The sequence below is a fragment of the Physeter macrocephalus genome, chromosome 5, assembly GCF_002837175.3.
Source record: "Physeter macrocephalus isolate SW-GA chromosome 5, ASM283717v5, whole genome shotgun sequence".
Classification (NCBI taxonomy): domain Eukaryota; kingdom Metazoa; phylum Chordata; class Mammalia; order Artiodactyla; family Physeteridae; genus Physeter; species Physeter macrocephalus.
This window is the reverse complement of record NC_041218.1, coordinates 100488817-100510605: the sequence shown is the minus strand read 5'-3', so window position 1 is coordinate 100510605 and position 21789 is coordinate 100488817. Positions and strand designations below refer to the sequence as shown.

The 21789-nt window shown below is 60.3% G+C and overlaps 1 protein-coding gene across 1 annotated transcript in view; it reads right to left on the bottom strand.

The window, feature by feature from the left end:
- The window catches only part of ADCY1 (adenylate cyclase 1), a 137438-nt gene that overhangs the window by 113541 nt on the left and 2108 nt on the right, over nt 1–21789 (bottom strand). The window contains exon 2 of the mRNA XM_007109833.2: nt 2446–2595. Coding sequence (XP_007109895.2) covers nt 2446–2595 — 150 coding nt within the window. The remainder of the gene's footprint in view (nt 1–2445; nt 2596–21789) is intronic.

Genomic DNA, 21789 nt, shown 5'->3' with positions numbered 1-21789 from the left:
ACTCAGCCATAAAAAGAAACAAAATTGAGTTATTTATAGTGAGGTGGATGGACCTGGGGACTGTCATACAGAGTGAAGTAAGTCAGAAAGAGAAAAACAAATATCAGATATTAACACATATATGTGGAATCTAGAAAAATGGTACAGATGAACCGGTTTGCAAGGCAAAAATAGAGACACAGAAGTAGAGAACAAACGTATGGTCACCAAGAGGGCAAAGCGGGGTGGGGGAGCGGGTGGGGGAGGTGGGATGAATTGGGAGATTGGGATTGACATGTATACAGTAATATGTATAAAGTCGATAACAAGAACCTTCTGTATAAAAAAATAAAATTAAATTTTAAAAAAAAGATGTGGAATAGATATACAATGGCCTATTACTCAGCCATAAAAAAGAATGAAATAATGTCATTTGCAGCAACATGGCTGGACCTAGAGATTATCATACTAAATCAGTCAGACAGAGAAAGACAAATATCACATGATATCACTTATATGTGGACTCTTAAAAAACAATACAAATGAACTTATTTACAAAACAGCAATAGAGCCGCAGACAAAGAAAACAAACTTATGGTTACCAAAGGGGAAGGGGGGGAGGGATAAACTGGGAGTTTGGGATTAACATATACACACGACTATATATAAAATAGATCATCAACAAGGACCTAATGTATAGCACATGGAACTCTACTCAATATTTTATAATAACCTATGTGGAAAACGAACCTGAAAAAAGTAGATATATATGTATGTATAAGTGAATCACTTTGCTGTACACCTGAAACTAGCACAACATTGTAAATCAACTATACTTCAGTAAAAATAAATACTTTTTTTTAAGAAAGTGATTTTTTGAAGAAAGTGGGAAAGGAAGATATTTGAAAGGAGACGGAGAGGAGAGAAAAATAGAGAGAAAGCAAAGCAAGATTCAGAAACACACAAGAATGGCCCCCACGTCGATTTTTCCAGTACTTCAGGCGATGTATTTAAGGGGAGAGGACTCTGAAGAGTCACTTCTGGGATCCCGTGGAGGTGATGAAGGTAAGGACACCAAGCTCAAGGGCCTCTTAGCACGGAAGACTCCCCGTCAGCGCCGATGATGCTGGCGTGGGAAAACGTTCAGTGCACAGCCCCAGGAGACGTGTTCTTTATGCTTGTGCATGTGCGTGCCAGCACGCTTATACACACACATCCACACGCGCACATACACACATATGCACACACACCCGCAGGCGCGCACACACGTGCACATGGTGTGTACAGAGACATATAGGCATGCGCACACACAGTCCACGTGAATGCAAATCCACACACATGTATACACCCACACACAGACATGCACACATACACGCACATATACATTTGCACACATGCCCCACATATCCACAAACACACACGTGTATAGACACATACAAGTGCGCACATGCATGTGCACATACAACACACACATGCCCACATGCACATCACAAGGGGGCACACAGCCTCACAGACACGTATCTCCCACACACGTACACCACCCACAGACAAAGCCACCCACTGATCCACACACATGATCTAAACGTACATACGCCACCTATTTCTAAGTGATATTGAACTGCTACTGTAAATACTAGGCGTCATTATAATACCTATAAATGGAAATGTGTGTGTGCATTTTTAAAGGTACAGTCTGTACTTAATGCCTTGTATTTACAATAATAATAGCCTCTCGTTTATAAACCCATCCCATCCACCCTACCCCGGGAAAACAAGCCTCCGCCATCAGCACTTTGGTAAAGCCCAGGAGTCCGCGTACTCCCAGCTAAAGGCCTCGCCCAGGGCTCTTAGAGCAAGCATCCTCGTGGCCCCAGGACAGCAGCAGAGGAAACGCCGCCGGGAGGGCTGAGCCCGGGACGTGCAGGTGACGGCAGCTGGGGCACTGGGAACCCACCCGGCTCCCTCCAAGCCTTTAGATCACAGGGACAGTGCTGCTGCCCCAGCAGGCCTGGCAGGAGCCGGGCAGGGTGCTCTGCAGCCTCAGGCCAAGCTGCGGGTGTGAGGCTCACGTGGTGACCACCACTTCCTAGCAACTCAGCCCCTTCCAGCGGCACCAAGCCCAGCTCTGCTCTGCCTCCACTGAGGCCTGCAAAGCCGCCTGGGCGTCTCGTCCACAGCCCCGTACCTCATGTCACCAACAGGCAAACCGAGGCCCAGGGATGACCAGGGCGGCAGCTCTGCCTCTGCTCCCACGGTGCTCCTCCGCGGCTGCCCCCTCTCCTCCGACCGGCCGAGGGGGCTGGTCCACAGAGACAGCGGGGCCGGCGGGGGCCTGAGGCCCCTACCCGACTCCCAGGCGGGCCAGGCTGGGCCTCACTCTCAGTGCCCTCGGCGAGAAGGCTGTGCGGCTCCATGCACCCCGCCCCGGGCCCCCCACGTCCCTCGGGGCGAGACCCCAGCACTGACCTGCTTCTCATTCTCGTCCTCCAGCCTCAGCCGGTCCTCGATGCAGTTCCGGGCCTGCAGGAAGGCCTTCCTCTGGGAGCGCTCAGCCAGGATCCTCACGAAGACCCCATACATGTTCACGCCAAGGAAGAGCAGGGCGTTGGCACCGAGCTGGAGGGGAGACAACATGGCAGGGGGCTCACACAGGGGCCCAGCTCAGCAGAGGCTCCTATGCGTCCTCTGACCACCAGCCCATGAAATGACCACGCCAGCCAGACCCACAGCGCCAAGCCGGTTTCACATGGCCACGAGCCAGGCCTCATCCCTCACCCTGGGCAGGGGTCACCTGGCCTATAAGCTTGTCACGTAATGGAACAGTAGGAAAGGATGCAAGGTGTGTCCCCCGAAATTCACGTGGAAGTCCTGACCCCTAACCCCCCAGCGTGGGCCTGTATTGGAGACAGGGTCTTTCAAGAGGTGATCAAGTTAAAATGAGGCCATTAGGCTGGGCCCTAATCCAACATGACTGGTGTCCTTATGAGGAGAGGAGATCAGGACACAGACATGCAAGGAGGGAAGACGATGTGAAGACACGGGGAGAAGACGGCCGTCGACACACCAAGAAGAAAGGCTTCGGGAGAACCAGCCTCCAGAACTCTGTTGTTTAAGCCGCCCAGCCTGGGCACTTTGTTACAACAGCCCGAGGAAACCATTACACCCAGAAGTTTTGAACGTCAAGACGGGGTGGTTATTCCCACAGAGGCAACATGGAAAGCTCTGGAGAGAAGCAGTGAAGGAGAGTTGATTAAAAACAAAAAAGAATGAGTGGCCTTTGGGTATGAACTGAACACCTGTGAGGTATGTATGAAGATGGAGAAAACGCAGTGTCCCTCCAACGTCCCTGGGTTCTCACTCCACGTCGACAGACAAGAAGCAAGCAAGGGGCCCAGCCGAGAAAGACCCCTCCAGGGCAGCCATGGCTCAGACTCGAGGCTGGGACCTGCTCGACCAGGAAAGGACGCAGCATGCGGGAGTTAAGATAGGGGGTCCGAGGACAGCGGTGTTTTACCGCTTCCTGCTTTCACCTGCCGAAACCCAAGTCCAGTCCAGACCTCCCAGGACTGAGCTTGGGGGTTTCACAGGAACCCGCGATGGACGAAGGTCACACCGCACAGAGTGGCAGACGTGGGGGGAGATCAGACCTCACGCCCCCTGCTCGGCCTCCTCAGCTGGTCTGTCCCTACCTCCCACGGCCACAGGGTCCAGGGCCAGACAGGGGTGCCTCTCACGGGCCAGCAGGACCCCAGCACATCCCCCTGAGGCCCCCAGGCCACTAAGAGAGAGAGAGAAGACACCCACCCACCTCCCTGCGGGGCTGCGGTGTTCACAGGCCGTATACAAACTGCTGCCCCAGTCGCTGCAAAAATGGATGATTTTGTGTCTGATTAAAATTTCAGCATTTCCTGCAGGTTCTGTTCCTCCTGGATTAACCAGAAACACTCCCTGCCCAGGACTGACTGCCACAAACCATTACACAGGACAACAGACACAGTGGCAGCCAGGACAGCAGTCTGCGGTCAGAGGGCTCCTGCCAGAGTCCAGGCAGTGACGGGCAAGGCAGCCCGACCAGGGTGAGCTGACGGACAGGGATGGGGGAGAGCCGAGGGGTCGGCGGTGACGTCCAGCTAGCGGCATGAGAGCCGCTCACAGGAGGGGACAGGCCGAAGGGCTGGGATCTGCAGGACCCCAGCACACAGTGGTCACCTCCCTAAACCCCCCAGGAGGGGAGTGAGCTCCCAGCAAGCGCAACAGGGACGGACGGCTCGTCTCACGTACACTTGGCAAAGAGGACGGACACGCGCTTACACCTCACACAGACCGTGTGCAAAACATCCTCCTGCAAATCACCTCCCGGAATCTGCCTCTGCCGCCCAGAGAAAGGGACGGCCATCCTGAGAGGGGTCTAAGAGAGTGGCCGAAGGTCCTATAAAAATGGTGCCCACTGTCACCCAGAACACCTCATCGTGACCTGAGCATCTCCATGCGACCTGGGCATCTCCGTGTGACCCGACCATCTCCGTGTGACCCCGGGTATCTCCACGTGACCCTCATCAACACCTCCAGATCTGAGGATCCCGCTAGCTGGAGCGTCCACGCTTTAACCCGGTGCAGGGCTGGAACACAGATGCATCTTCAATGCCTGAGCCGCCTCTCACAGGCACAGTGGTCGGCACTGGCTGCACCTAGGTGCCCTGCACTGGCCCCCGTACCAGGCGGTGTTTTCTGTGTCTAAAGGACCATCTGCTGTATTTTGGGATCAGCTCACGCCCATCTGTGGATGAAGGCACTTTTCTGGTGGCAACGGGAAGACCAGCGGATATGAAACCATAAATTGTAGTTTGGTGGAGTCAATATTTAAACGCGCACTGAGCGTCTTTAAAACGCCCACAGGCAGTAGTGAACACGTTTCTAAAAATTCAAACAATAGTGAGTCTTTGCACGAAATGCGCTTCTCTCCCAGCAGACCCTTAATCACCTGTGGCTTCTGCACACCCCTCCCAGCCTCTATTTAAGGTTTTGAACATGCAGAACATACAACACACAGGACACCTCTCCCGAGATGCCCTCCAGCCCGTCAGCCCCACAGCCTCCGTGACCCCTGCAGTGAAACCCCAGCTGTCACCGTCGAGCGGAGTACACAGTCGGGTGGAGGACAGGAGTCCAACTGAGGGGCCAGGCGCCCGGGGTCAGCTCAGCACAGGGTGCAGGACGCCACAGGTCACACCTGGCAGACGCGGCTTTTCCAGAAAGCAGGGCCTCAGGTGGCCGGCGGCAGAAACGGGAAAGTGCGGGTCCCTACTGAGGTCTGGGCAGAGAGGTGAGGCGTGGGCTGGGGGCAGAAGGGCCAGCAGAGGCTGGGCGGTTTGGTCAAGGGAAGAATCAGGAGCAGAGTGGGAGCGGACTGGGTCACCGGGAGCCCCACCTTGTCACCTCCTCTACACCCGCCTTCTTCACACCTTCCCTTTACTCCGGCCATGGTGACCCCCCCCCCCAGGGACACCGAGGCCCAGCTGGGTGGTCACCGAGTACCTAGCTGCCCTGCCACACCGTCTGAGCTGCTCACGTGGAAAACAGCCCCGTGGCACACCCCACAGCTGGAGTCTGGCGGGCAGGGCGAGGCGGAAGCAGCGATCTGGGGAGCGGGCGGGTCTCCCCTGCCTGGCGCTCTGCATTCGCATTCACACACCCAAGGTGCTGCCACACGCCCCAGCGATCTCCCCGCAGGAGAGCAGAAGAGGAGGCCGTCCACAAGACGGCAAAGCTGCCGGCACACCTGCCCCCCTGCATTCCCACCCCACCCCCAGATCAGCAGCCATGGTGACGGGCCCACAGCAGCGACAAGAGGCGGAGCCCCTGCCCCCACGGGGCACAGAGAGGTATCAAGACCGGCTTCCTAATCAGTGATCAGGGACGAGGGGGACAAGGCAGAGAGAAGCTGGTCCAGAGGTCACCTGTGGCCGGTGGAGCCTAGACAGGGCGTTGGTTCACAGCGGCAGCAGAAGAAGCGGTGATGGGGGACTCAGGCTGAGGGGGTTCTGAGCTCGGGGAAGGGTACGTGGAGGTGGAGGCTGAGTACCGCACCCCAGAGCACGTGGCCGCAGGACCACAGGGCGTCCCGGTGGTGCCAAGTCCTCACCAATCCCACCGGCATCCCTGCTAGCACGACACACGCAGGCCCTGAGCGAGGGCAGGGCGCCCCCGCTGCAGAGGGCGCGGCGCACCCAGCAGACCCGCACGCCTGGCCTCGGCGTCCAGGCCCCCGAGGACCTTCCCGCAGCCCACGCTGCCCTGGATGCCAGGGCCCTGCCTCAGTCCTGCGCCTTTCCCGCCCTTGGAAGGCTGGCCCTTCGAGCTCTCTTCCTTCTGCAGCTGAAACTCACAGCCCAAAAGGACAGTCCCCTGCCCCCTCACACTCTGGGATCGAAGCCGGCTCCGTGCACAGCCCTGTGCCTGGGGTGCTCCTCCGGCCGCAAGGGAACCCTCGTCTGTCCCTCCTCCGCCGGGGCCCCCCCTCTCCCCTTCAGCTGGGACCTGCAACTTCCAACCATCACCCTCGGCAGCAAGCGTACGATTATCTCTTGCCCGTGAAAATGAGATCCTTCTCTTGATTCCTCTCCCTCTCCCAGGCCTGCCCATTCTTCCCCCCTTTCCAGCAAAACTCCTGAAAAGGCCTCACCTCACCCCCGCCTGGGCCGCACCGCGGCCTGCCTTCCCTTCCGCAGCTGCCCTGGGCGGTCTGTGACCAGGTCGGGGCCACCTTCACATCCTGAGCCCAGGCTCAGGCCCCAGTGCCCAGCCCACCGTCAGCTCCCCTCCCCTGGCCCCTTCCCCAGCCTCCTCTGGTCCATGCCTCACACCTGGACCCCTCTCCACCACAAACTCCACCCCTCATGGTGTCTCGTCCACACTCACCTTGACAGCCCAGCCCCGTGCCAAAGACCCCAAATCGACCCCTTCAGCTTGGACCAGCCAGCCGCGCCCCTCCCCAGCCCATGCACGCCTCCAGCTCAACCCTGTACGGGACAGACCCCGGCAGGACCCCTGGTCACCCCAGCACTCACCCCAGTAGCCTCTCCCACATCAGCTGACCCGGGCTCCTGGAAGCCTCTCAGGCCTGGGCCCATCGCCCCCACCAGCAATCCTCCCGGCTCCGTCTCCAACAGACGGAGCGCTGACACCCCGCTGCCGACGGCTGCTGGGCTGCCGGGCTACCTCCTAACCCCCCCCGTGCTCCTCCCAGCCCTGCAGGCTCCGCGCACGGTCCTCCGCGCTGAACCCCTGGCCCGCAGTCCTCCTGTGCCCAAAGCCCTCCGTGGCCCAGGCCAGATGCCCCTACATCCTGTCCCCTCCTCGTGTCCCCCTGGCCTCGCCTGCTTTCTTAGGGCCTCTGCCCTGCGTCCCTGGGTGGGAACCCCTTTCTCACACAGCACCTGGCTCACCCCCGACCTCCAGGGCCTCCACTCACGTGTCACCTTCTCAAAACAGCTTACCTGAGCCCTGTGTCTAAAAATGAACACACTCTCACCTGGGCTTGGAGTATTCTCCCACTGACCAGTTCTATTTCTCGCCTGCTTCCTTTCCTTCTATTGTCTCGAGCAGTAACCGTCTTCCAACACGTTATATAACATTAACTCACTTGTCACCTTCCCCGCCTGCTGTCAGCCCCTCGAGGGGCCTCAGTCTGTCAGGTCCACGACGGACCCGGGAGCCTGGAATAGAGCCTCTCATATCGTAGCAGGTGCCCTGGTATCACAGGGCTGCTGCGGGGGCTGGGCCCCGTCACATCGCTGGAAAGGGACAGAGGGAGGACTCACACGCAGACACCTGCGCTGCTGCCTGCACCTCCCAACCTCTCTCCAGGCTGCCTCGGACGAGACCTGGTAAGACTGTGTCCCAACTCTCACACGCATCGTCAGATGGGCAGTGGGGAGGGACCCCAGCTTCTCCACGATCAAGAGAGGCACATAAGAGGCAAGGCATCCGGCTTCCCCGGTGGCGCAGTGGTTACGAATCCGCCAGCCAACGCAGCGGACACGGGTTCGAGCCCTGGTCCGGGAAGATACCACATGCCGCGGAGCAGCTAGGCCCGCACGCCACAACTACTGAGCCTGCGCTCTAGAGCCCGCGAGCCACAACTACTGAGCCCACGTGCCACTACTACTGAAGCCTGGGCGCCTAGAGCCCAGGCTCCACAACGAGAGAAGCCACCGCAATGGGAATCCCGCGCACCGCAACAAAGGGTAGCCCCCGCTCACCGCAGCTAGAGAAAGCCCGCGTGCAGCAGCAAAGACCCAACACAGGCAAAAATAAAAACAAGTAAACAAATAAATTTATTTTTTTTTTAAATGGATCAAAGATCTAAATATAAGAGCTAGACTGGGGAAAATATTTAAAAAAAAAAACCAAAGAGGAAAGGCATCAACGTGTCCTAGTGTCTGAAAGTGACGTGGCTTCTGGGGCAGGCTGAGCTGGTGGGAGCTGCTGGGACACAGCCCACAGACACATGCACACGTGGACCAGGTCACGCAGCCCAGGGAACCGCACTGGAGCGTGCAGGGCAGGCCTGGCAGGAGCATGCCCCTCCCAAGCCCTTGCCCTGCAGGCCCCGTGACCTGGGCAGACAGCCAGCAGAGGAAGCACTGCAGGGAAAAGGATGAGATCACCTGGCGACAGGTGTGCATGGCCACGGCAGCTCATCAGCCTCTGCCCACGGGGCAGGCAGCCAACCCCACCCCACGGTGGGCACTGGGGGTCCCCCGGCCCCTTGGGAAGGCCGGTGTAGAGCGGGGAGAAGCTGGCACTGCGCAGTGGGTGGGCGCCTGGGGTCATCAGTCAACGTGAACTGTCCAGAAGTCCCCTGTGGCGGGCAGGGCTCTCCCGTCCCGGCCACTCCAGGTCCCAGAGGGCCAGGCGAGCCTTGCCGGGGCTGGGAGGAGATGAGCTCTGAGGCTGGATTGAGAACAAACAGGCCCGGTCTGGCACGTGGAATGGAGGCCTTTTCTGAGTCCACAGTGACCCCAAAGCTACAGACCCAGCCAGGAGGTTAAGGCCACCACCTGGAGGGCACAGGGGGGAGCGGGGCTAGACCTTCCGTCTGTGTCCCCTCATCCGAGTGGCCCCACTGGGGACTTCCGGGGCACCCACTCTGTCGGCCGGACGTGTGTTCAGAATCACTGATTCAGAGACTGCAGGAAACCACAACGAAGCACAGCCTTCTCTTAACCGTGACGTGTAGACAGCACTCGGAGCGCTTCCCGACATTCTGCCACTCTGGTGACACAGGGCAAAGACTTGGAGGGAGAATTCCTCACCACGCGTTTACATCCCTGCAGTTGGCCTGCACTCAGGAAGGCACGCAACTGCTCTCCAGCCGGAGGGCCCTCGCCCGCTGCCCCGCAGATGGAATCACACGTCCAGGTCTTGGCTAGTTTCTCAGGCAGGGCTGGGAGCCCTCGTCAAGCGAGCATCTCCGGCGCACCAGGAGTTCTAAACACCGCCGGCACTTCGCCGTCCCATGTCCCTGCTCCCTCCCTGGCACGCCACCCTAGAGCTCGTTGGAGACCCTCACCTTCCACTCTGGCCCCCAGGCCCCGCCGCGCTGCCCTCAGCTCTCCTCCTGACGTTCAGCACGAGGCCACGCAGCTTCGCTTCCCGCACAACCAGCAGGGCTCACTGCCCCCCACCCCTTTACAAGCACCTGAACGTCGCATCATTCTGAATTTTACATGAGAGGCTGTGAGATCAGTAACTCAACCAAGGAGAACCCACTGTTCGGGACTCTAGGGGCTATGGGAGGAGGGCGGGCCTACCTCTACCAGGAGGCAGAAGGTAAACCGCCGGGAGGCCACACGAGCAGGGACTGCTACAAACTGAAGCAAAGGTGGCACCATGCAGGCCCCAGGCAGGCCCTGGGCAGGTGGGTGAGCCCGGAAATGAGCCCTGCCACTTATGGGGAGGACACGGGCGTAGAGAGGTTAAATCTCCCCGAGGTCCCAGGGCCAGGACGTCCCAAACACAGGCACGTAACTCCAGGGCCCGCCAGGCCACGGGCACATCTCTGGATCCAGGCCTTGGGTGGGTGGGCCTTGGGGGCCCTGCACGGGTGCTGGCAGCCATGGGCTTCAGGGCTGCCGGGCTTGTGGCTGGTCGGGGGATGGCCGGGGCCTCACCCGCCCCTCGTCCTCCACACAAGGCCCAGGGCAGGTGGGGACGAGCACCCAGTGGGAAGTGCGTAAGGGGCGGCAGGGCAGGGGCAGCAGGACGCTCTCAGGGCAGCGGGGTTTCAGGACGGGGACCCCGTCACAGGCGCCAGGGAGTCAGGGAGTGGCTGCGACACGGGCAGAACGTGAGCAGACTGTTGCGACGGCAGCAGAGACGCCGGGCACTGGCTGGACGCAGGGATCCGGAAGGGCCGGCCCTGGAGGAGGGGGCGGGGCCCCTGGAGCCATGAGAGCCCGCGTGAGGGCACCTTCGGAAAGGCCTGCACGGGAGGAAGTGAAAGGTGGACCCCAGCCCTTGAAATTAAAACTATAGTTGAGAAGAACAGAAACCTCCCTTTTGGGATTTTCTCATCATCTTAGCTTCCTTCCTGCCATCTTTGGGGTTAGATTACAAACAGGAATGGCGAGTCCCTGGGGGCCATAAAAGCGCCAGCGTGTGTGTGTGTGTGTGTGTGTGTGTGTGTGTGTGTGTGTGTGTGAAGGTGACTGGTGTGTGTGTGTGTCAAGGTGACTGGCGTGTGTGTCAAGGTGACTGGCGTGTGTGTGTGTGCGTGTGTGTGTGTCAAGGTGACTGGCGTGTGTGTGTGTGTGTGTGTGTGTGTCAAGGTGACTGACCAGTCAGTCCTCATCTGCCAGGGTCCTGGGTCGCACACACACAGGCACACACACACCCCTGCCATTTGTGTGGTCAGCACCCCTCCCAAGTACAATGGCCAGGCCAAGGGATGCTAGTCTGCCCAGCAGAAAGACGCCCCCCCCGCCCCCCGTCCACCGCTAGCCACTGCACCCCTCACTGGGCTTCGCTGGAGCCCACTCGGGGGGAAGCAGCTGCTCTCCCTGCCCCCCGCATAGCTCGCCTCCCCGTTGCTATCAGCTGCTAACCTGTCCCGTGAGGAGGGACTGTGAGGCGGTAGGAGATCGGAGTGGCATCCTCACAAACAAAGCCCGCTCCACGCCACTTCAGACCACCTGTGGGCCCCTCATCCCGCAGGAAAACCACACATTCTCCCCACCCCTGCACTGAGCTGGGAGCTGCCCCCCACTCCAGCACACTCATCAAAGGGATTTCTTACAATGGGATCACTGGGGGGAAGGGACGCTTCAGGGAGACTGGGGGAGGGCGTCTGCCAACCACCTGTCACCCCACCCTGGGAACCGCCAGGGCCCTCCCCCCTGAAGCCCCCCAATGTGAACCATTAGGACCAGGCGTCCCCCCCACCCCCGCACCTTGCCAGACGGGAGCTTCCTCACACGCCCAACGCATCTACTGATCCAAACCGGCCACCCCCGGGGTTTCCCCAGGGTTCAGGAGTTTTCCTTTTCCCCACGAAGCTCTCTTGGACTTCCCTGGCGGTCCAGTGGTTAAGACTCCGCACTTCCACTGCAGGGGACACGGGTTCAACCCCTGGTCGGGGAACTAAGATCCCACATGCCTCGTGACGTAGCAAAAAAAAAACAAAAGTCCTCCCATGAAGCTCTCTGAACTTGCGGCCTGGCCCGAGGTGCCCAGAAGATGGTGACCACATGGTTTAGCACCTGCTGTGCAGAAACCACAAGGGAGACAGGCCGGGGGTCACCGTGAGCTTCTCAGAGATGCAGGCGATCACAGGCTGAGGGATGGAGAGTCAGGGGAGGAGGCTTCTGGAGGCATCACCTGCCACTCCTGCAGCAGCGATCCCGTCTCGGGCCCAGTCCAGCCCGGCTGCACTCCTGGCCAGCCCATGGGCACTGACATCACTCACTGCTCAGCACAGGAAGGAAACAGCGGCAGATCACCCCTCGGGCTCTCCGGGAAGGCCCCAAGACAGCACCTGGGCCAGGGGAGTGAGCAGCCAATCCTGGGCAGAATTGCCCAGTCCAGGGGAGCCCACGGCTTCTTGCCACGGACGGCCACCGGGAGCAATGGAACCGTGCCCAGGCACTCTAAGGCCCTCGTGGGAAACTGCCACTTGGCCCGGGAAAGACTTGTGCCACTTCTCAGTGCCCCTCAGTGGACCTCCTCCCAGGTGGGGATCTCCAAGGGGCTCCCACGCCAGGGGGACCCTCCAGCACTGGACACTAGCCAAATGGACATCTCCCTGGCGTAGTGAGACAGCAATCCAGAAGAAAGCCCCTCCTCCGGAGCCCGACCGCGGGCTTCTGGGCTCCGAGGCTGGGCCGGGGCTGGCACACAGGTGACCAGCAGGTCCACACCCGGCCTGGGGCTGCCTTCGCCGGGGACGATGGCCCCAGCCAAGGGGATGCTCACGGCCTGGTCCCCACGGGGACCCAGGAGTGTGGTCTGCACTGCACCTCTTCCCTGAGGGAGACCCCACGCTGGTGCCAATGCCACTCCGCCCCCGGCACAGTGACCACGCCCCCCAAACTCCCCATCTCATAAGGGGCCATCTCAGAACGGGGGGCTGAGCTGAGAGACAGAGCCAAGCACCCCGTTGGTGCTGAAACACACGTGGGCTCAGTTTCAGACACTCACACCCCCGGCCCTCTGTCCCCCAGTGGAATTCCACTGGGCTGGGCTTCCCCCAAAGGCTCCTCTGCAGGCGCTGGGTCAGCCCCAAGTATGTAAAGACAGAAGAAGCCAAACAGGGAAAGCACAAAGCGCCTGGGTCAGACCTGGACCACCCAGAGGGCCCCGCCCCAAACCCAAAGGGCCTCAGGAAGGAAGGGCAGACACTTCAGATTTACAAGCTGGGCGGTTAAACGGGAAAAGAAGCCACCTGACGCGTGCCCCTGGTGTCCTCAGAGGGACCCTTCGTAAGGGGAAATAACACACACGCACCACAAAGAAAAAAACAAAAATTTTCACAGGTTCATGGCAATTTGGAAAAGAGTTCAAATATCGGCAGAAGAGGGTCCCCCGGTCACCGCATCCACACCCGCGTCGCGGCTCTCACACTCCCGTGGTCTCCAGGACAACGTCCCACCTCCACGGCAGGCCTGAGACCCGAGGAGCCCCGTGCTCCGCCCACCTTCCCAGGCCGGCCGCTCACCTGTCCCCCTTCCCCCATCCACGTACAGAGCGTGTCACACCCAAATGCCCCCGCGGCCCATGCAGCGCGCGGCTCCGGGGAGACCACGCTCTCCCCCGGGCGCTGCGCCCGCTCACTGATGCCTCTGGCCGCGAGGGTTCCCCGCCTTTCACTCGGCGGCCTCCTGAACCCCCGATCCCGAGGCACCCCAAGATCACCCCGATTCAGCGTTCAAACTCCTCCACTGAACTTGATCCATTTTCAATCTGCCGCCGCCCAGACTGTCCCCAGCACGGGACTCAGGGCCCGTCCTGCAGAGAAGCCAGGTGTGTGGACTCGAGGGTGCGGCTCCAAGGACGTCCTCGTCACAGTCACAGAGGGCCGTGCGGCCACAAGACAAGGAGGGAGCTGCTGCCCAAAGCACCCACCCCCCCTCCACCACCCCGACTCCCCACACGCCCCCCACCGCACCCTGCAGAGCCGCTGTGCGTCTGGTCTGTGGGCCAGGCCCGAAGACCCCCGGGTCCGTCTCACGTCCTCTGCAAGGGTGCTCCCGGGGGGGACCCATTCATTCCTACCTCTGCTCAGTCGCCGCAAGCCGGGTGGCGCTCTCGTCGTCTTTTCAAGCATAGCTGCCTTTTCAACATCACTCACAGGGGTGTTGTCAGATTAATGTAATTGTTTCTTAACTCCGTTTGCCAATTAATGGAAGCATTTTAGGGCTACCACCTTTCGACAGAAGGACAGAATGCTGCCAACTGTTGGAGCTGACGGCTTCTACCCAAGAAATCACCACGCTGGTCCCTCTACTCTTGTGTATGATTGACGTTTCCGTAATAAAAATAAAATAAAACCAAGTTATTTTTTACAAGATTCCGATGGGCTCTTGTGAGCTCCTGCCATTGGGTTTCTAAGCCCCAAGGCTGAGGCCCGCTGGGCTGTGGTCGCCACACCTAGGTAGGGGGAGGGGGACCCAGGCGCAGGGCTATGTAACCCTCGGCATCTTCATTAAGGGCACCTCCTGGCGTTGGGGTCCCGGCTCAGCCCCCCTGCTGGGGCACAAGTGAGCTGGGCCACAGGACCACGTGCCTCCAAGTCCCACCCACCCGTCCACAGCACCTGCAGTATTTCAGCGCCTCCGTTCACCTTTACACACCTGGACACCAACTCTATCCACAAAGAGGATCTCACCCCAATGCCCATTGCTGACCCTTGAACAAACTGGATTTCAGAAAAGGGTCCCACCGCACAGGGTGCTCCAGGGACACAGTGAGTACCCAGGAACCACTTGTGATTCCTGCAGGTAAGGATCTGCTTCAAAATAAAGCATCAGGGGCTTCCCTGGTGGCGCAGTGGTTAAGAATCGGCCTGCCGATGTGGGGGACACGGGTTCGAGCCCTGGGCCGGGAAGATCTCACACGCCGCAGGGCGATTAAGCCCGTGTGCCACAACTACTGAGCCTGCGCGCCCAGAGCCCGTGCTCTGCAATAAGGGAAGCCACCGCAATGAGAAGCCTGCTCACCTCAACGAAGAGTAGCCCCCGCCCGCCGCAACTAGAGAAAGCCCGCGCGTAGCAGCCAAGACGCAACACAGCCAAAAATAAATAAATAAAATAAATAAATTTTTTAAATATTAAAAAAAAGATAAAGCATCAGAGATATTTCCAAATCCTTAGGCTAAACCAGTGATTCCCCAAATGTGCTCACTGAGCTTCTCATCCACGCAGCAGGGCACATGTGTTTGGGAAAGCAGCCATCTTGCAAAACAAGTTCAAAGAGCACACATTTCAGATCCCTTTGGCCACGGTTGATTCAGGAGGCAACGCCTTCTCTTGACAAGAGAGTGTTTCTCCCATAAGGAAACAAGGCACTAAGAAAAATGCACTAACGATTTCACAGAAGGTCATCACTCCAGTACATCACTCCAGCACAAGGCTCCCCCTCCCACCAATGCCCACAGCCCAGTTCTCCCAGCAGCAGTGGGCAGAGTGTCCCAGAGCGGACGCCTCCCTCAGGTGCTCACATGCAGCCCAAGACTGCCAGTGCAGATGTGGGAAGCACCCTTGGAAGAATGCAGTCTCACACGGGCTCATCAGGCAGCTGCTGAGAAGGGCGCTAGGGGGACAGTGCACGGGACAAGAGGCCACACAGGAGGGCCGGCCGGAGGGCCAGGGTCCCAGGCACGGCCCGGGCCCGAGGGCGCAGGCCCTGCTGTGGTCGGTCATTCTCCTTGTCCAGAGTGTGGCATCTGACATCCCACAACCTGGGCACATGGTGCCATGGGCCCCATACGAGCCACCGCATGAACAACAAGGCCCATCCATCCATCGGAGTCAGCTGTGCTCCCGGAAAGCCAGGGTCTGCTTCAGCAAAGGAAAAGCTGGACCCTGATATAGTTACTCTGTACTTCAGAATCGAACTAGAAAGCTGCCTTCAGATTGGGAATGTGCCTACAGGGAGGGCTCCCCCCTCTGCAGGGCCTGGACAGCAGGAGGGAGCACCCGGCATGTCCGGCGACCCTGACGCACCACGGATGGGAGTCCCGTCCCCAGGGTCCCTCTCCTGGGCACCCTGTCCCCCTGCACCCGGATCCCTCACCTGGACATCCCCTCCACCGACCTGCACGAGGGGCCCCTCACCTGGGATCCCTCGTAAGCACCCTGGTCCTGGGCCTGCAGCAGCCCCGCTGCCCACAGGATCCCCACAGGCCGCGACCGCCTGGCCAGGCCCCCTTCCAAGCTGCACTGCCCACCTCGGCAAGTGCCCCCAACTCCAGACCTAGACACACAAGGGCCCTGCTTGCTGTCCCTGTGCCCAGGCTGTGGGCCCTCAGATCACAGACCCTGTACCAAGCCTGACACAAGGCAGGTGCTGGATTCTGAAAGAAGAGTGGGTGGCCTCGAACCCAGACACCCAGACTCTGCTGGTCTGGGGTGGGACTCAGGGCTCTGGATGCCACCAACACATGCACACCCACGTGAACACACTCACATCCCTGCACACCAGGATGCACGCACGTGTACACACAGGCACCTACGTGTACACACACATGCACATATATTACACGTGTGCACTCGTGCACGCGCACACGTCCACAACACGCGCACGTCCACAACACGCGCAGGCGCGCAGAGGCCCCACCCCCAGAGCTGCGCGCATGCTCTGCACGGCCCCGCCCAGAGAACCCTGGCAGCTCGGTATCCAGGCAGATCCCACCACTCTCCAATCCAAGAAGCCAGGGTCCGGGAGGGAAGGGGACAGAGCAGGATCCAGGGAGGACCAAGACAGGAGGGACGGAGACGCGGCAGAGAGGGGCGGCCTGCAGTGGGTGGGGAGGCCGCGTCAGCCCCATGCCGTGCCCCGCACGTGGACGTGAGCCCGAGGAAGCCCAGCCTGCCCTGCCTGGCCTGACGCAAAGCAGACAGAGGGCCGAGAGACACAGCCGGTGGGGGTCCCGGCCCTTGTCACTCGTCCCCAGGCTCTCAGTCCTACACGCACGGCCCCTCACCCGACCTCCCCACCTGGGCAGAGCCTGGGGCCTGGTCTCATTTCATGCACTGGTCGTGGAGTTGGAGGACCCCAGGCCCCATTTCCCTCGGGGGAGACACGTCCACCCAGAAAACAGTAAAAACCATCAGAGTGTGTTGCGTGAATGTGTGTGAGCGCGCCTGTGAGTGTGCATGTGTTCCTGTTTGAGCGTGCAAGGGTGTGTGTGTGCATATGCATGTACACACGTGAGTGTGAGCACATCTGCATACAAGTGGGAGTGAGCGTGAGTGTGCTTGTGTGTGCATTTGTGTGGGTGTGAGTGTGCACGCACACGCGTGTGAGAGGAACGACGGCCCACGTGTGACTCACATCCTCAAACATGGTGGAACCCAGCACTTAGGGGCGGGAAGGTCTTTTCTGCCTGCCTGGGACAGCCCCTAGATGCAAACTAAGGTGCCTGCAGTCCGGGAACAGGGTCTCACCCGGAGGTGCAGGGGCGGGGTGGTGGCCCAGGCCTCCTGGCTGCCATGCGGCCCTTCCTGCCCCAGCGCCAGCCCCTGCCCAGCCTGGCACGTGGACAAGCGAAGCCCTGTCCCTGGGGAGGCCTCAGCACAGACACAGCCCTCTGGCTGCCGCTGCCAGGGACCCAAGCTGGGCTGTGCTACGGGAGGGCTCCCAACAGCACACCGGCCGGAAGCGACGGAAACACCCAGAGGGCTCAGTCTGGACAGACGGCCTGCCACCGGCATCCTGCGCGTCTCTTTCAGCGTTTGACCAAGACCAGACACAGGGTCACCGAGGTAGGGAAAACTCATAGGTCACAGGCAACGCTCAATTTGTGATGACAGGAGGAGACTCCCACTTCACTGAGTGCGGGTCCCACGCTGCGGGGAAGCCACGGTCCCAGAGGGCCACCTGCACCTACACAACCACAGGCATGACCTCGGAGGAAACTGAGGCACAGGGTGAGTCCCCTGCCCACGGCACCACAGCTCGGAGCAGAGCCCCCGCGGTGCTGGGAACTCCGACCCACCCCATCTGAGTCAGGAAATGATCCGAGGACATTTCTGGGCTCCAAGCCTGCAGGAACACAGAGCCGGCAGGAGGCCCGTCAACCCAGTGGCTGGGCTCTGACCCTCTGGACCTCACAGATGTGAGAGGAGAAGGGCATCACCCCAGAACCACTGTGAGCCCCTGGAAAGGGCAGCGGGTGGGGACGTTTCCCCACAGGACCCGCTTGAGGGAGACCTCCAAATATTCCTTGTGGCCCGAGCCCCAGGGCCTCCCCGCACCCGCCCTTTCTTCCACGCCCTCCTCCCTGGCCCCATGGTGACCAGCTCAGTCCCTCAGGCAGCCACCTGCAGCCCCAGGGCCCAGCAGCCCCTTGGCCTCATCTGTCCGGGACCTTGGCTGGAGCGCACTTTCCTCAGGAGGCCACCCTGAGCCCGCTGTCTGCCTTGTCCCCTTCACACGCCTCCGAAGGTCACACACACTCCCCCCAGCACAGACTGCAGTTCCAGTTGTTGATCGGGGTCCCCAAAGACTAACTTTCTGGAGGGCAGGCGGTCTGGTCCCCTAGCTCGGGGCCTGGCACCCAAACGTGGATCACAGAACTGTCCAGAGAAGGGGCCCCAGCCCGAGCAGCTGCAGAGGCTTCAGAGCCATGTCTGCTCCGCCTGGTCCCCGGCCCTTCCACCAGGTCCACCGGGGGGGCCAGACTCCAGCGCATGGACAGTCTGGGGGTCCTGCGGCCACAGGACCGCCCAGAGGGGGAACAGGTGGGAACCCTCGCCCGATGCCAGGACGGTTCCCCCTCACCCAGGCCCCACTTCCCTAGTTCCTGCTGCCCTGGTGGAGGCGGCTCTAGGTGCTTCTTACAGTTAGAGCAGGCTGCCCTGGGGGGAGGATGACACAGCTGTGATGGAAACAGACCAGGTTTAGGGAGGGGACCGCCCATCAGACAACGGGGTTGGGGAATCAGGTGTTCCCTGTGGGATGCCCGCTGGACATGAACCTGGAGGCCTGGAGGAGGCACTGGACACTGCCCAAGGCTCAGGGAGCAGCCGGGCTGTAATGTGCAGGGGGTGGGAAGCCGGGACAGTAAGACCGGGAGCTGTGGGGCTGAGCCCTGCCCAGTGGCCGGAGCCAAGGCAGGCGAGCCAACGGGTGATGGCATCCAGCCAGGGCAGGGGAGGGACAGGGAGGTACCAGTAGGGGGCAGTCAGGAGGCTGGGGGGTTACGTGCAGCAGGAGAGGGGCCCCACCTAGGAAGGAGCCCAGCCAGAGGAGAAGGGGCCCCGCCGGGGTGAGGCGCCGGCTGTGCGGCACGGCTGCAGAGGCGGGCTGGTCAGGAGAGGGTCCAGGGAGGCGGGGTGAGGGGAGATGCAGAGGACCAGAGGGGAAGAGGGCCGGCCAGTGGACAGGGGGCCATGGGGGGCGAGGGCCCCGCCTGAGGGGGTGCTGGGTTGAGGGAGGGGCACAGGTCCTGAGAGACGCCCCGGAGGCCTGTCTGGAAGGAGGGGTGGGAGACACATAGGGGCGGGAGGCATGGGCTGCCCAAGCCCGTGCGGCAGCCGGTACAGCCAGCACACATGGTGATTCTGAAAGCGGTCACGTGGCTCTACCTGCCAGCGCTCACGTTCTCCTCAAGGGCTCAGACCAAACTGGAGGGGCCGGGGGAATTCTGGCCAGCTCCCACCTCCCCAGGACAGCAGCGATTTGTTACCCTTTCTGTGGTTCAGGCACTAAACACATTTCCTTTACGTTGATAGGCTACCAAACTGCACTGCACGTTGCACACTGCAGTGGACCCTCGCTATCCCCCCCTCTGAAAAAAGACAGCAATCCTGACCCACCTGCCCCAAAAGCGGGCATCCGGGAGGGAGCCCTGAGGAGAGAGTCAGCACAGAGAGGAAGCTGGGGCTCTGCGCCCTGCACCCGTCACAGGCAAGGCACCTGAGGGGCAGGGCAGGCACCCTGAGCCAGCCACCCTTGTCCAGAGACACCCCTCCTGCCCCACCATCACTCCCCGGCAATGACCTTCACAAGCACCCTCCTGACTCTACTTCCCCGCCACTCCCCAGCCAACCTGTCCCTGAGCACGGTCACCTCCTCCCCAAGCCTCGCCCCTCAAGGCTCTGTCAGTCAGCAAGGGACAAATCTGGCATCTCCCCCTGCCCTCCTCCGCCACCCTCGAAGCCCCAGGACCCCAGGCTGCTGTGCTCGCCCCCCGACCCCATGCCCTCCAGCCTGCCCACCGCTGCTGGTTCTGAGCAGGCCTCAGGTGTTCTGGAACGTGATGCCTTCAGTTCTGACATGTTGCCCAGTTAAATAAAAGTGAGTGACTGTGTTTAGGTACAACGAGGGGGCCCTGAAAGCAAGGGGCTGGGAGAGGGAGGGGACCCAGTCCGGTCCACATTTATGGGGCTCATCCTTGGTGCTGGGCCAGGTGGGAATAAGGCCATTTCCCCCAAACTCTTTCTGCTCTAGCGGAAAGCAGCAGGCACACCCTCTCGGGGAAGGGTGGAGCCCCCCAAATTTCAGCAGTGCAGTCACATGGCCGGCTTTCTGCATGTCCACCTCTGCCTCCCAGCACCTGGGCCGGCCCCGGGTCTACAGAGCCCAAAAGCCCATGGCTGCGTCCCCAGATTCCCACACACCAGGGTGGCACAGGATTGCTGCAAGAAAGCCCTAGAGCCTCCCTGCGGAGGGCCTGAGGCTCTGGGAGCCCACACTTGAACCCTGGTCTCAGTCCCCAGAACACGCTTTCTCCAGCGAGCATATGACACGCTGCATATATGCAGCAAAGGCAACGCCCCTGCACAGACCGCCTCAGTCATCCAGTCCTTCTCCTGCCTCTTTCTGGCCTCTACCCTGTGTCCTGCAGGGCTTCCGCCTGCCCCCCATTCCATCCTGCGGGAGCAGCGCTGTCAGCAGGTGAGTGTACCGTAAGATGGCAGGGAGGCGGTGAAGCGTGATTAGCAACGGACGTGCTTCGGAAACGTGGGTGCCATCTTCTTCACTGGTCTCAAATACCAAGTTGCAGAGCCCACCAAGGACAGATTTCACTGACTCCCAGAATTTTCTAATTGGAAGGGCGAATCCCTGGGGCACCATAGTCGGATCGCCACCTATTTCTCTGCATCCATCCCCATCTATCTGTCAATATCACCACCACCTGTACAGACTCGTGGGCTTGAATACGAACATTCTAAAGAAGCCAAAATGATTCAGGAGGGGCCCAAGATTTCGAATATGTGCTTTTCCAGTATGAACTTTTCACTTTCACCACAGCCCTACAGGGGAGCTGCGACGCCCTTTAGACAGGTGGGGACACTGAGGCTCAGGAAAGGAAGGGTCTGCATTGCCCAGGGAATCACAGCCAGTAGCAGTGAAGGCCAGATGTCTGCTCCCTACGACTCCCACGCCCCCAGGATGGTCTCCCTTCCTCCCTAGAATACAGGAGCTCCTCTTTTCCTGGGGGAGGGGCAGAGTTCTGAGTGCCCGAGGCACCTGTACAGACTCCCCCCCAACCCGCACCCCTCCCCCCTCTCTCTTTTAATCTTTTAATTCTCTAAAAGGAATGACTACAGGCTACATAGAGCATTGGTTATTAAAAAAAGGAGAAGACAATAGTACTGCCTGTTACTGAAGCAGCTGACTGAAGCCCTGGGTGCAACCAGAACTGAGCCAGGCCCCAGCCCAGGCCTGTCCAGGCCCCCTCCCCACCTGCAGCTGACCTGGCCTCTGAGCCTCCCCCCGGGTCCTGGTAGGGAAGTTGTCCTTGCTGGGGGGGCCTGGCTGGGTGGGGGGGAGAGGGGCAACCCCAACACATGGGAGGGTTGTTGGGGGAGAGATACAGGGGTGCCCCCTGCGAAGGTCAAAGCCCATAGGAGGCCTGCTGGAGAACCAAACCCTCCTCCCCTCCTCCTCCCCTCTCCCCTCCCCCCTCCCTTCCCCCCTCCCCTCCCCCCTCCCCTCCCCTCACCTCCCGACCCCGGTCTCCTCTCCTCCGTGACGACGCCGCCCCCGGGCCGCGCTCGGTGTCGTGCGTTTCCCGTCCCCCCCTCTCCGCGCGCCCCGTCCGTCCGTCCCGTGGCCGCCGGCTCGTGCTCCCGTCCCGGCCCC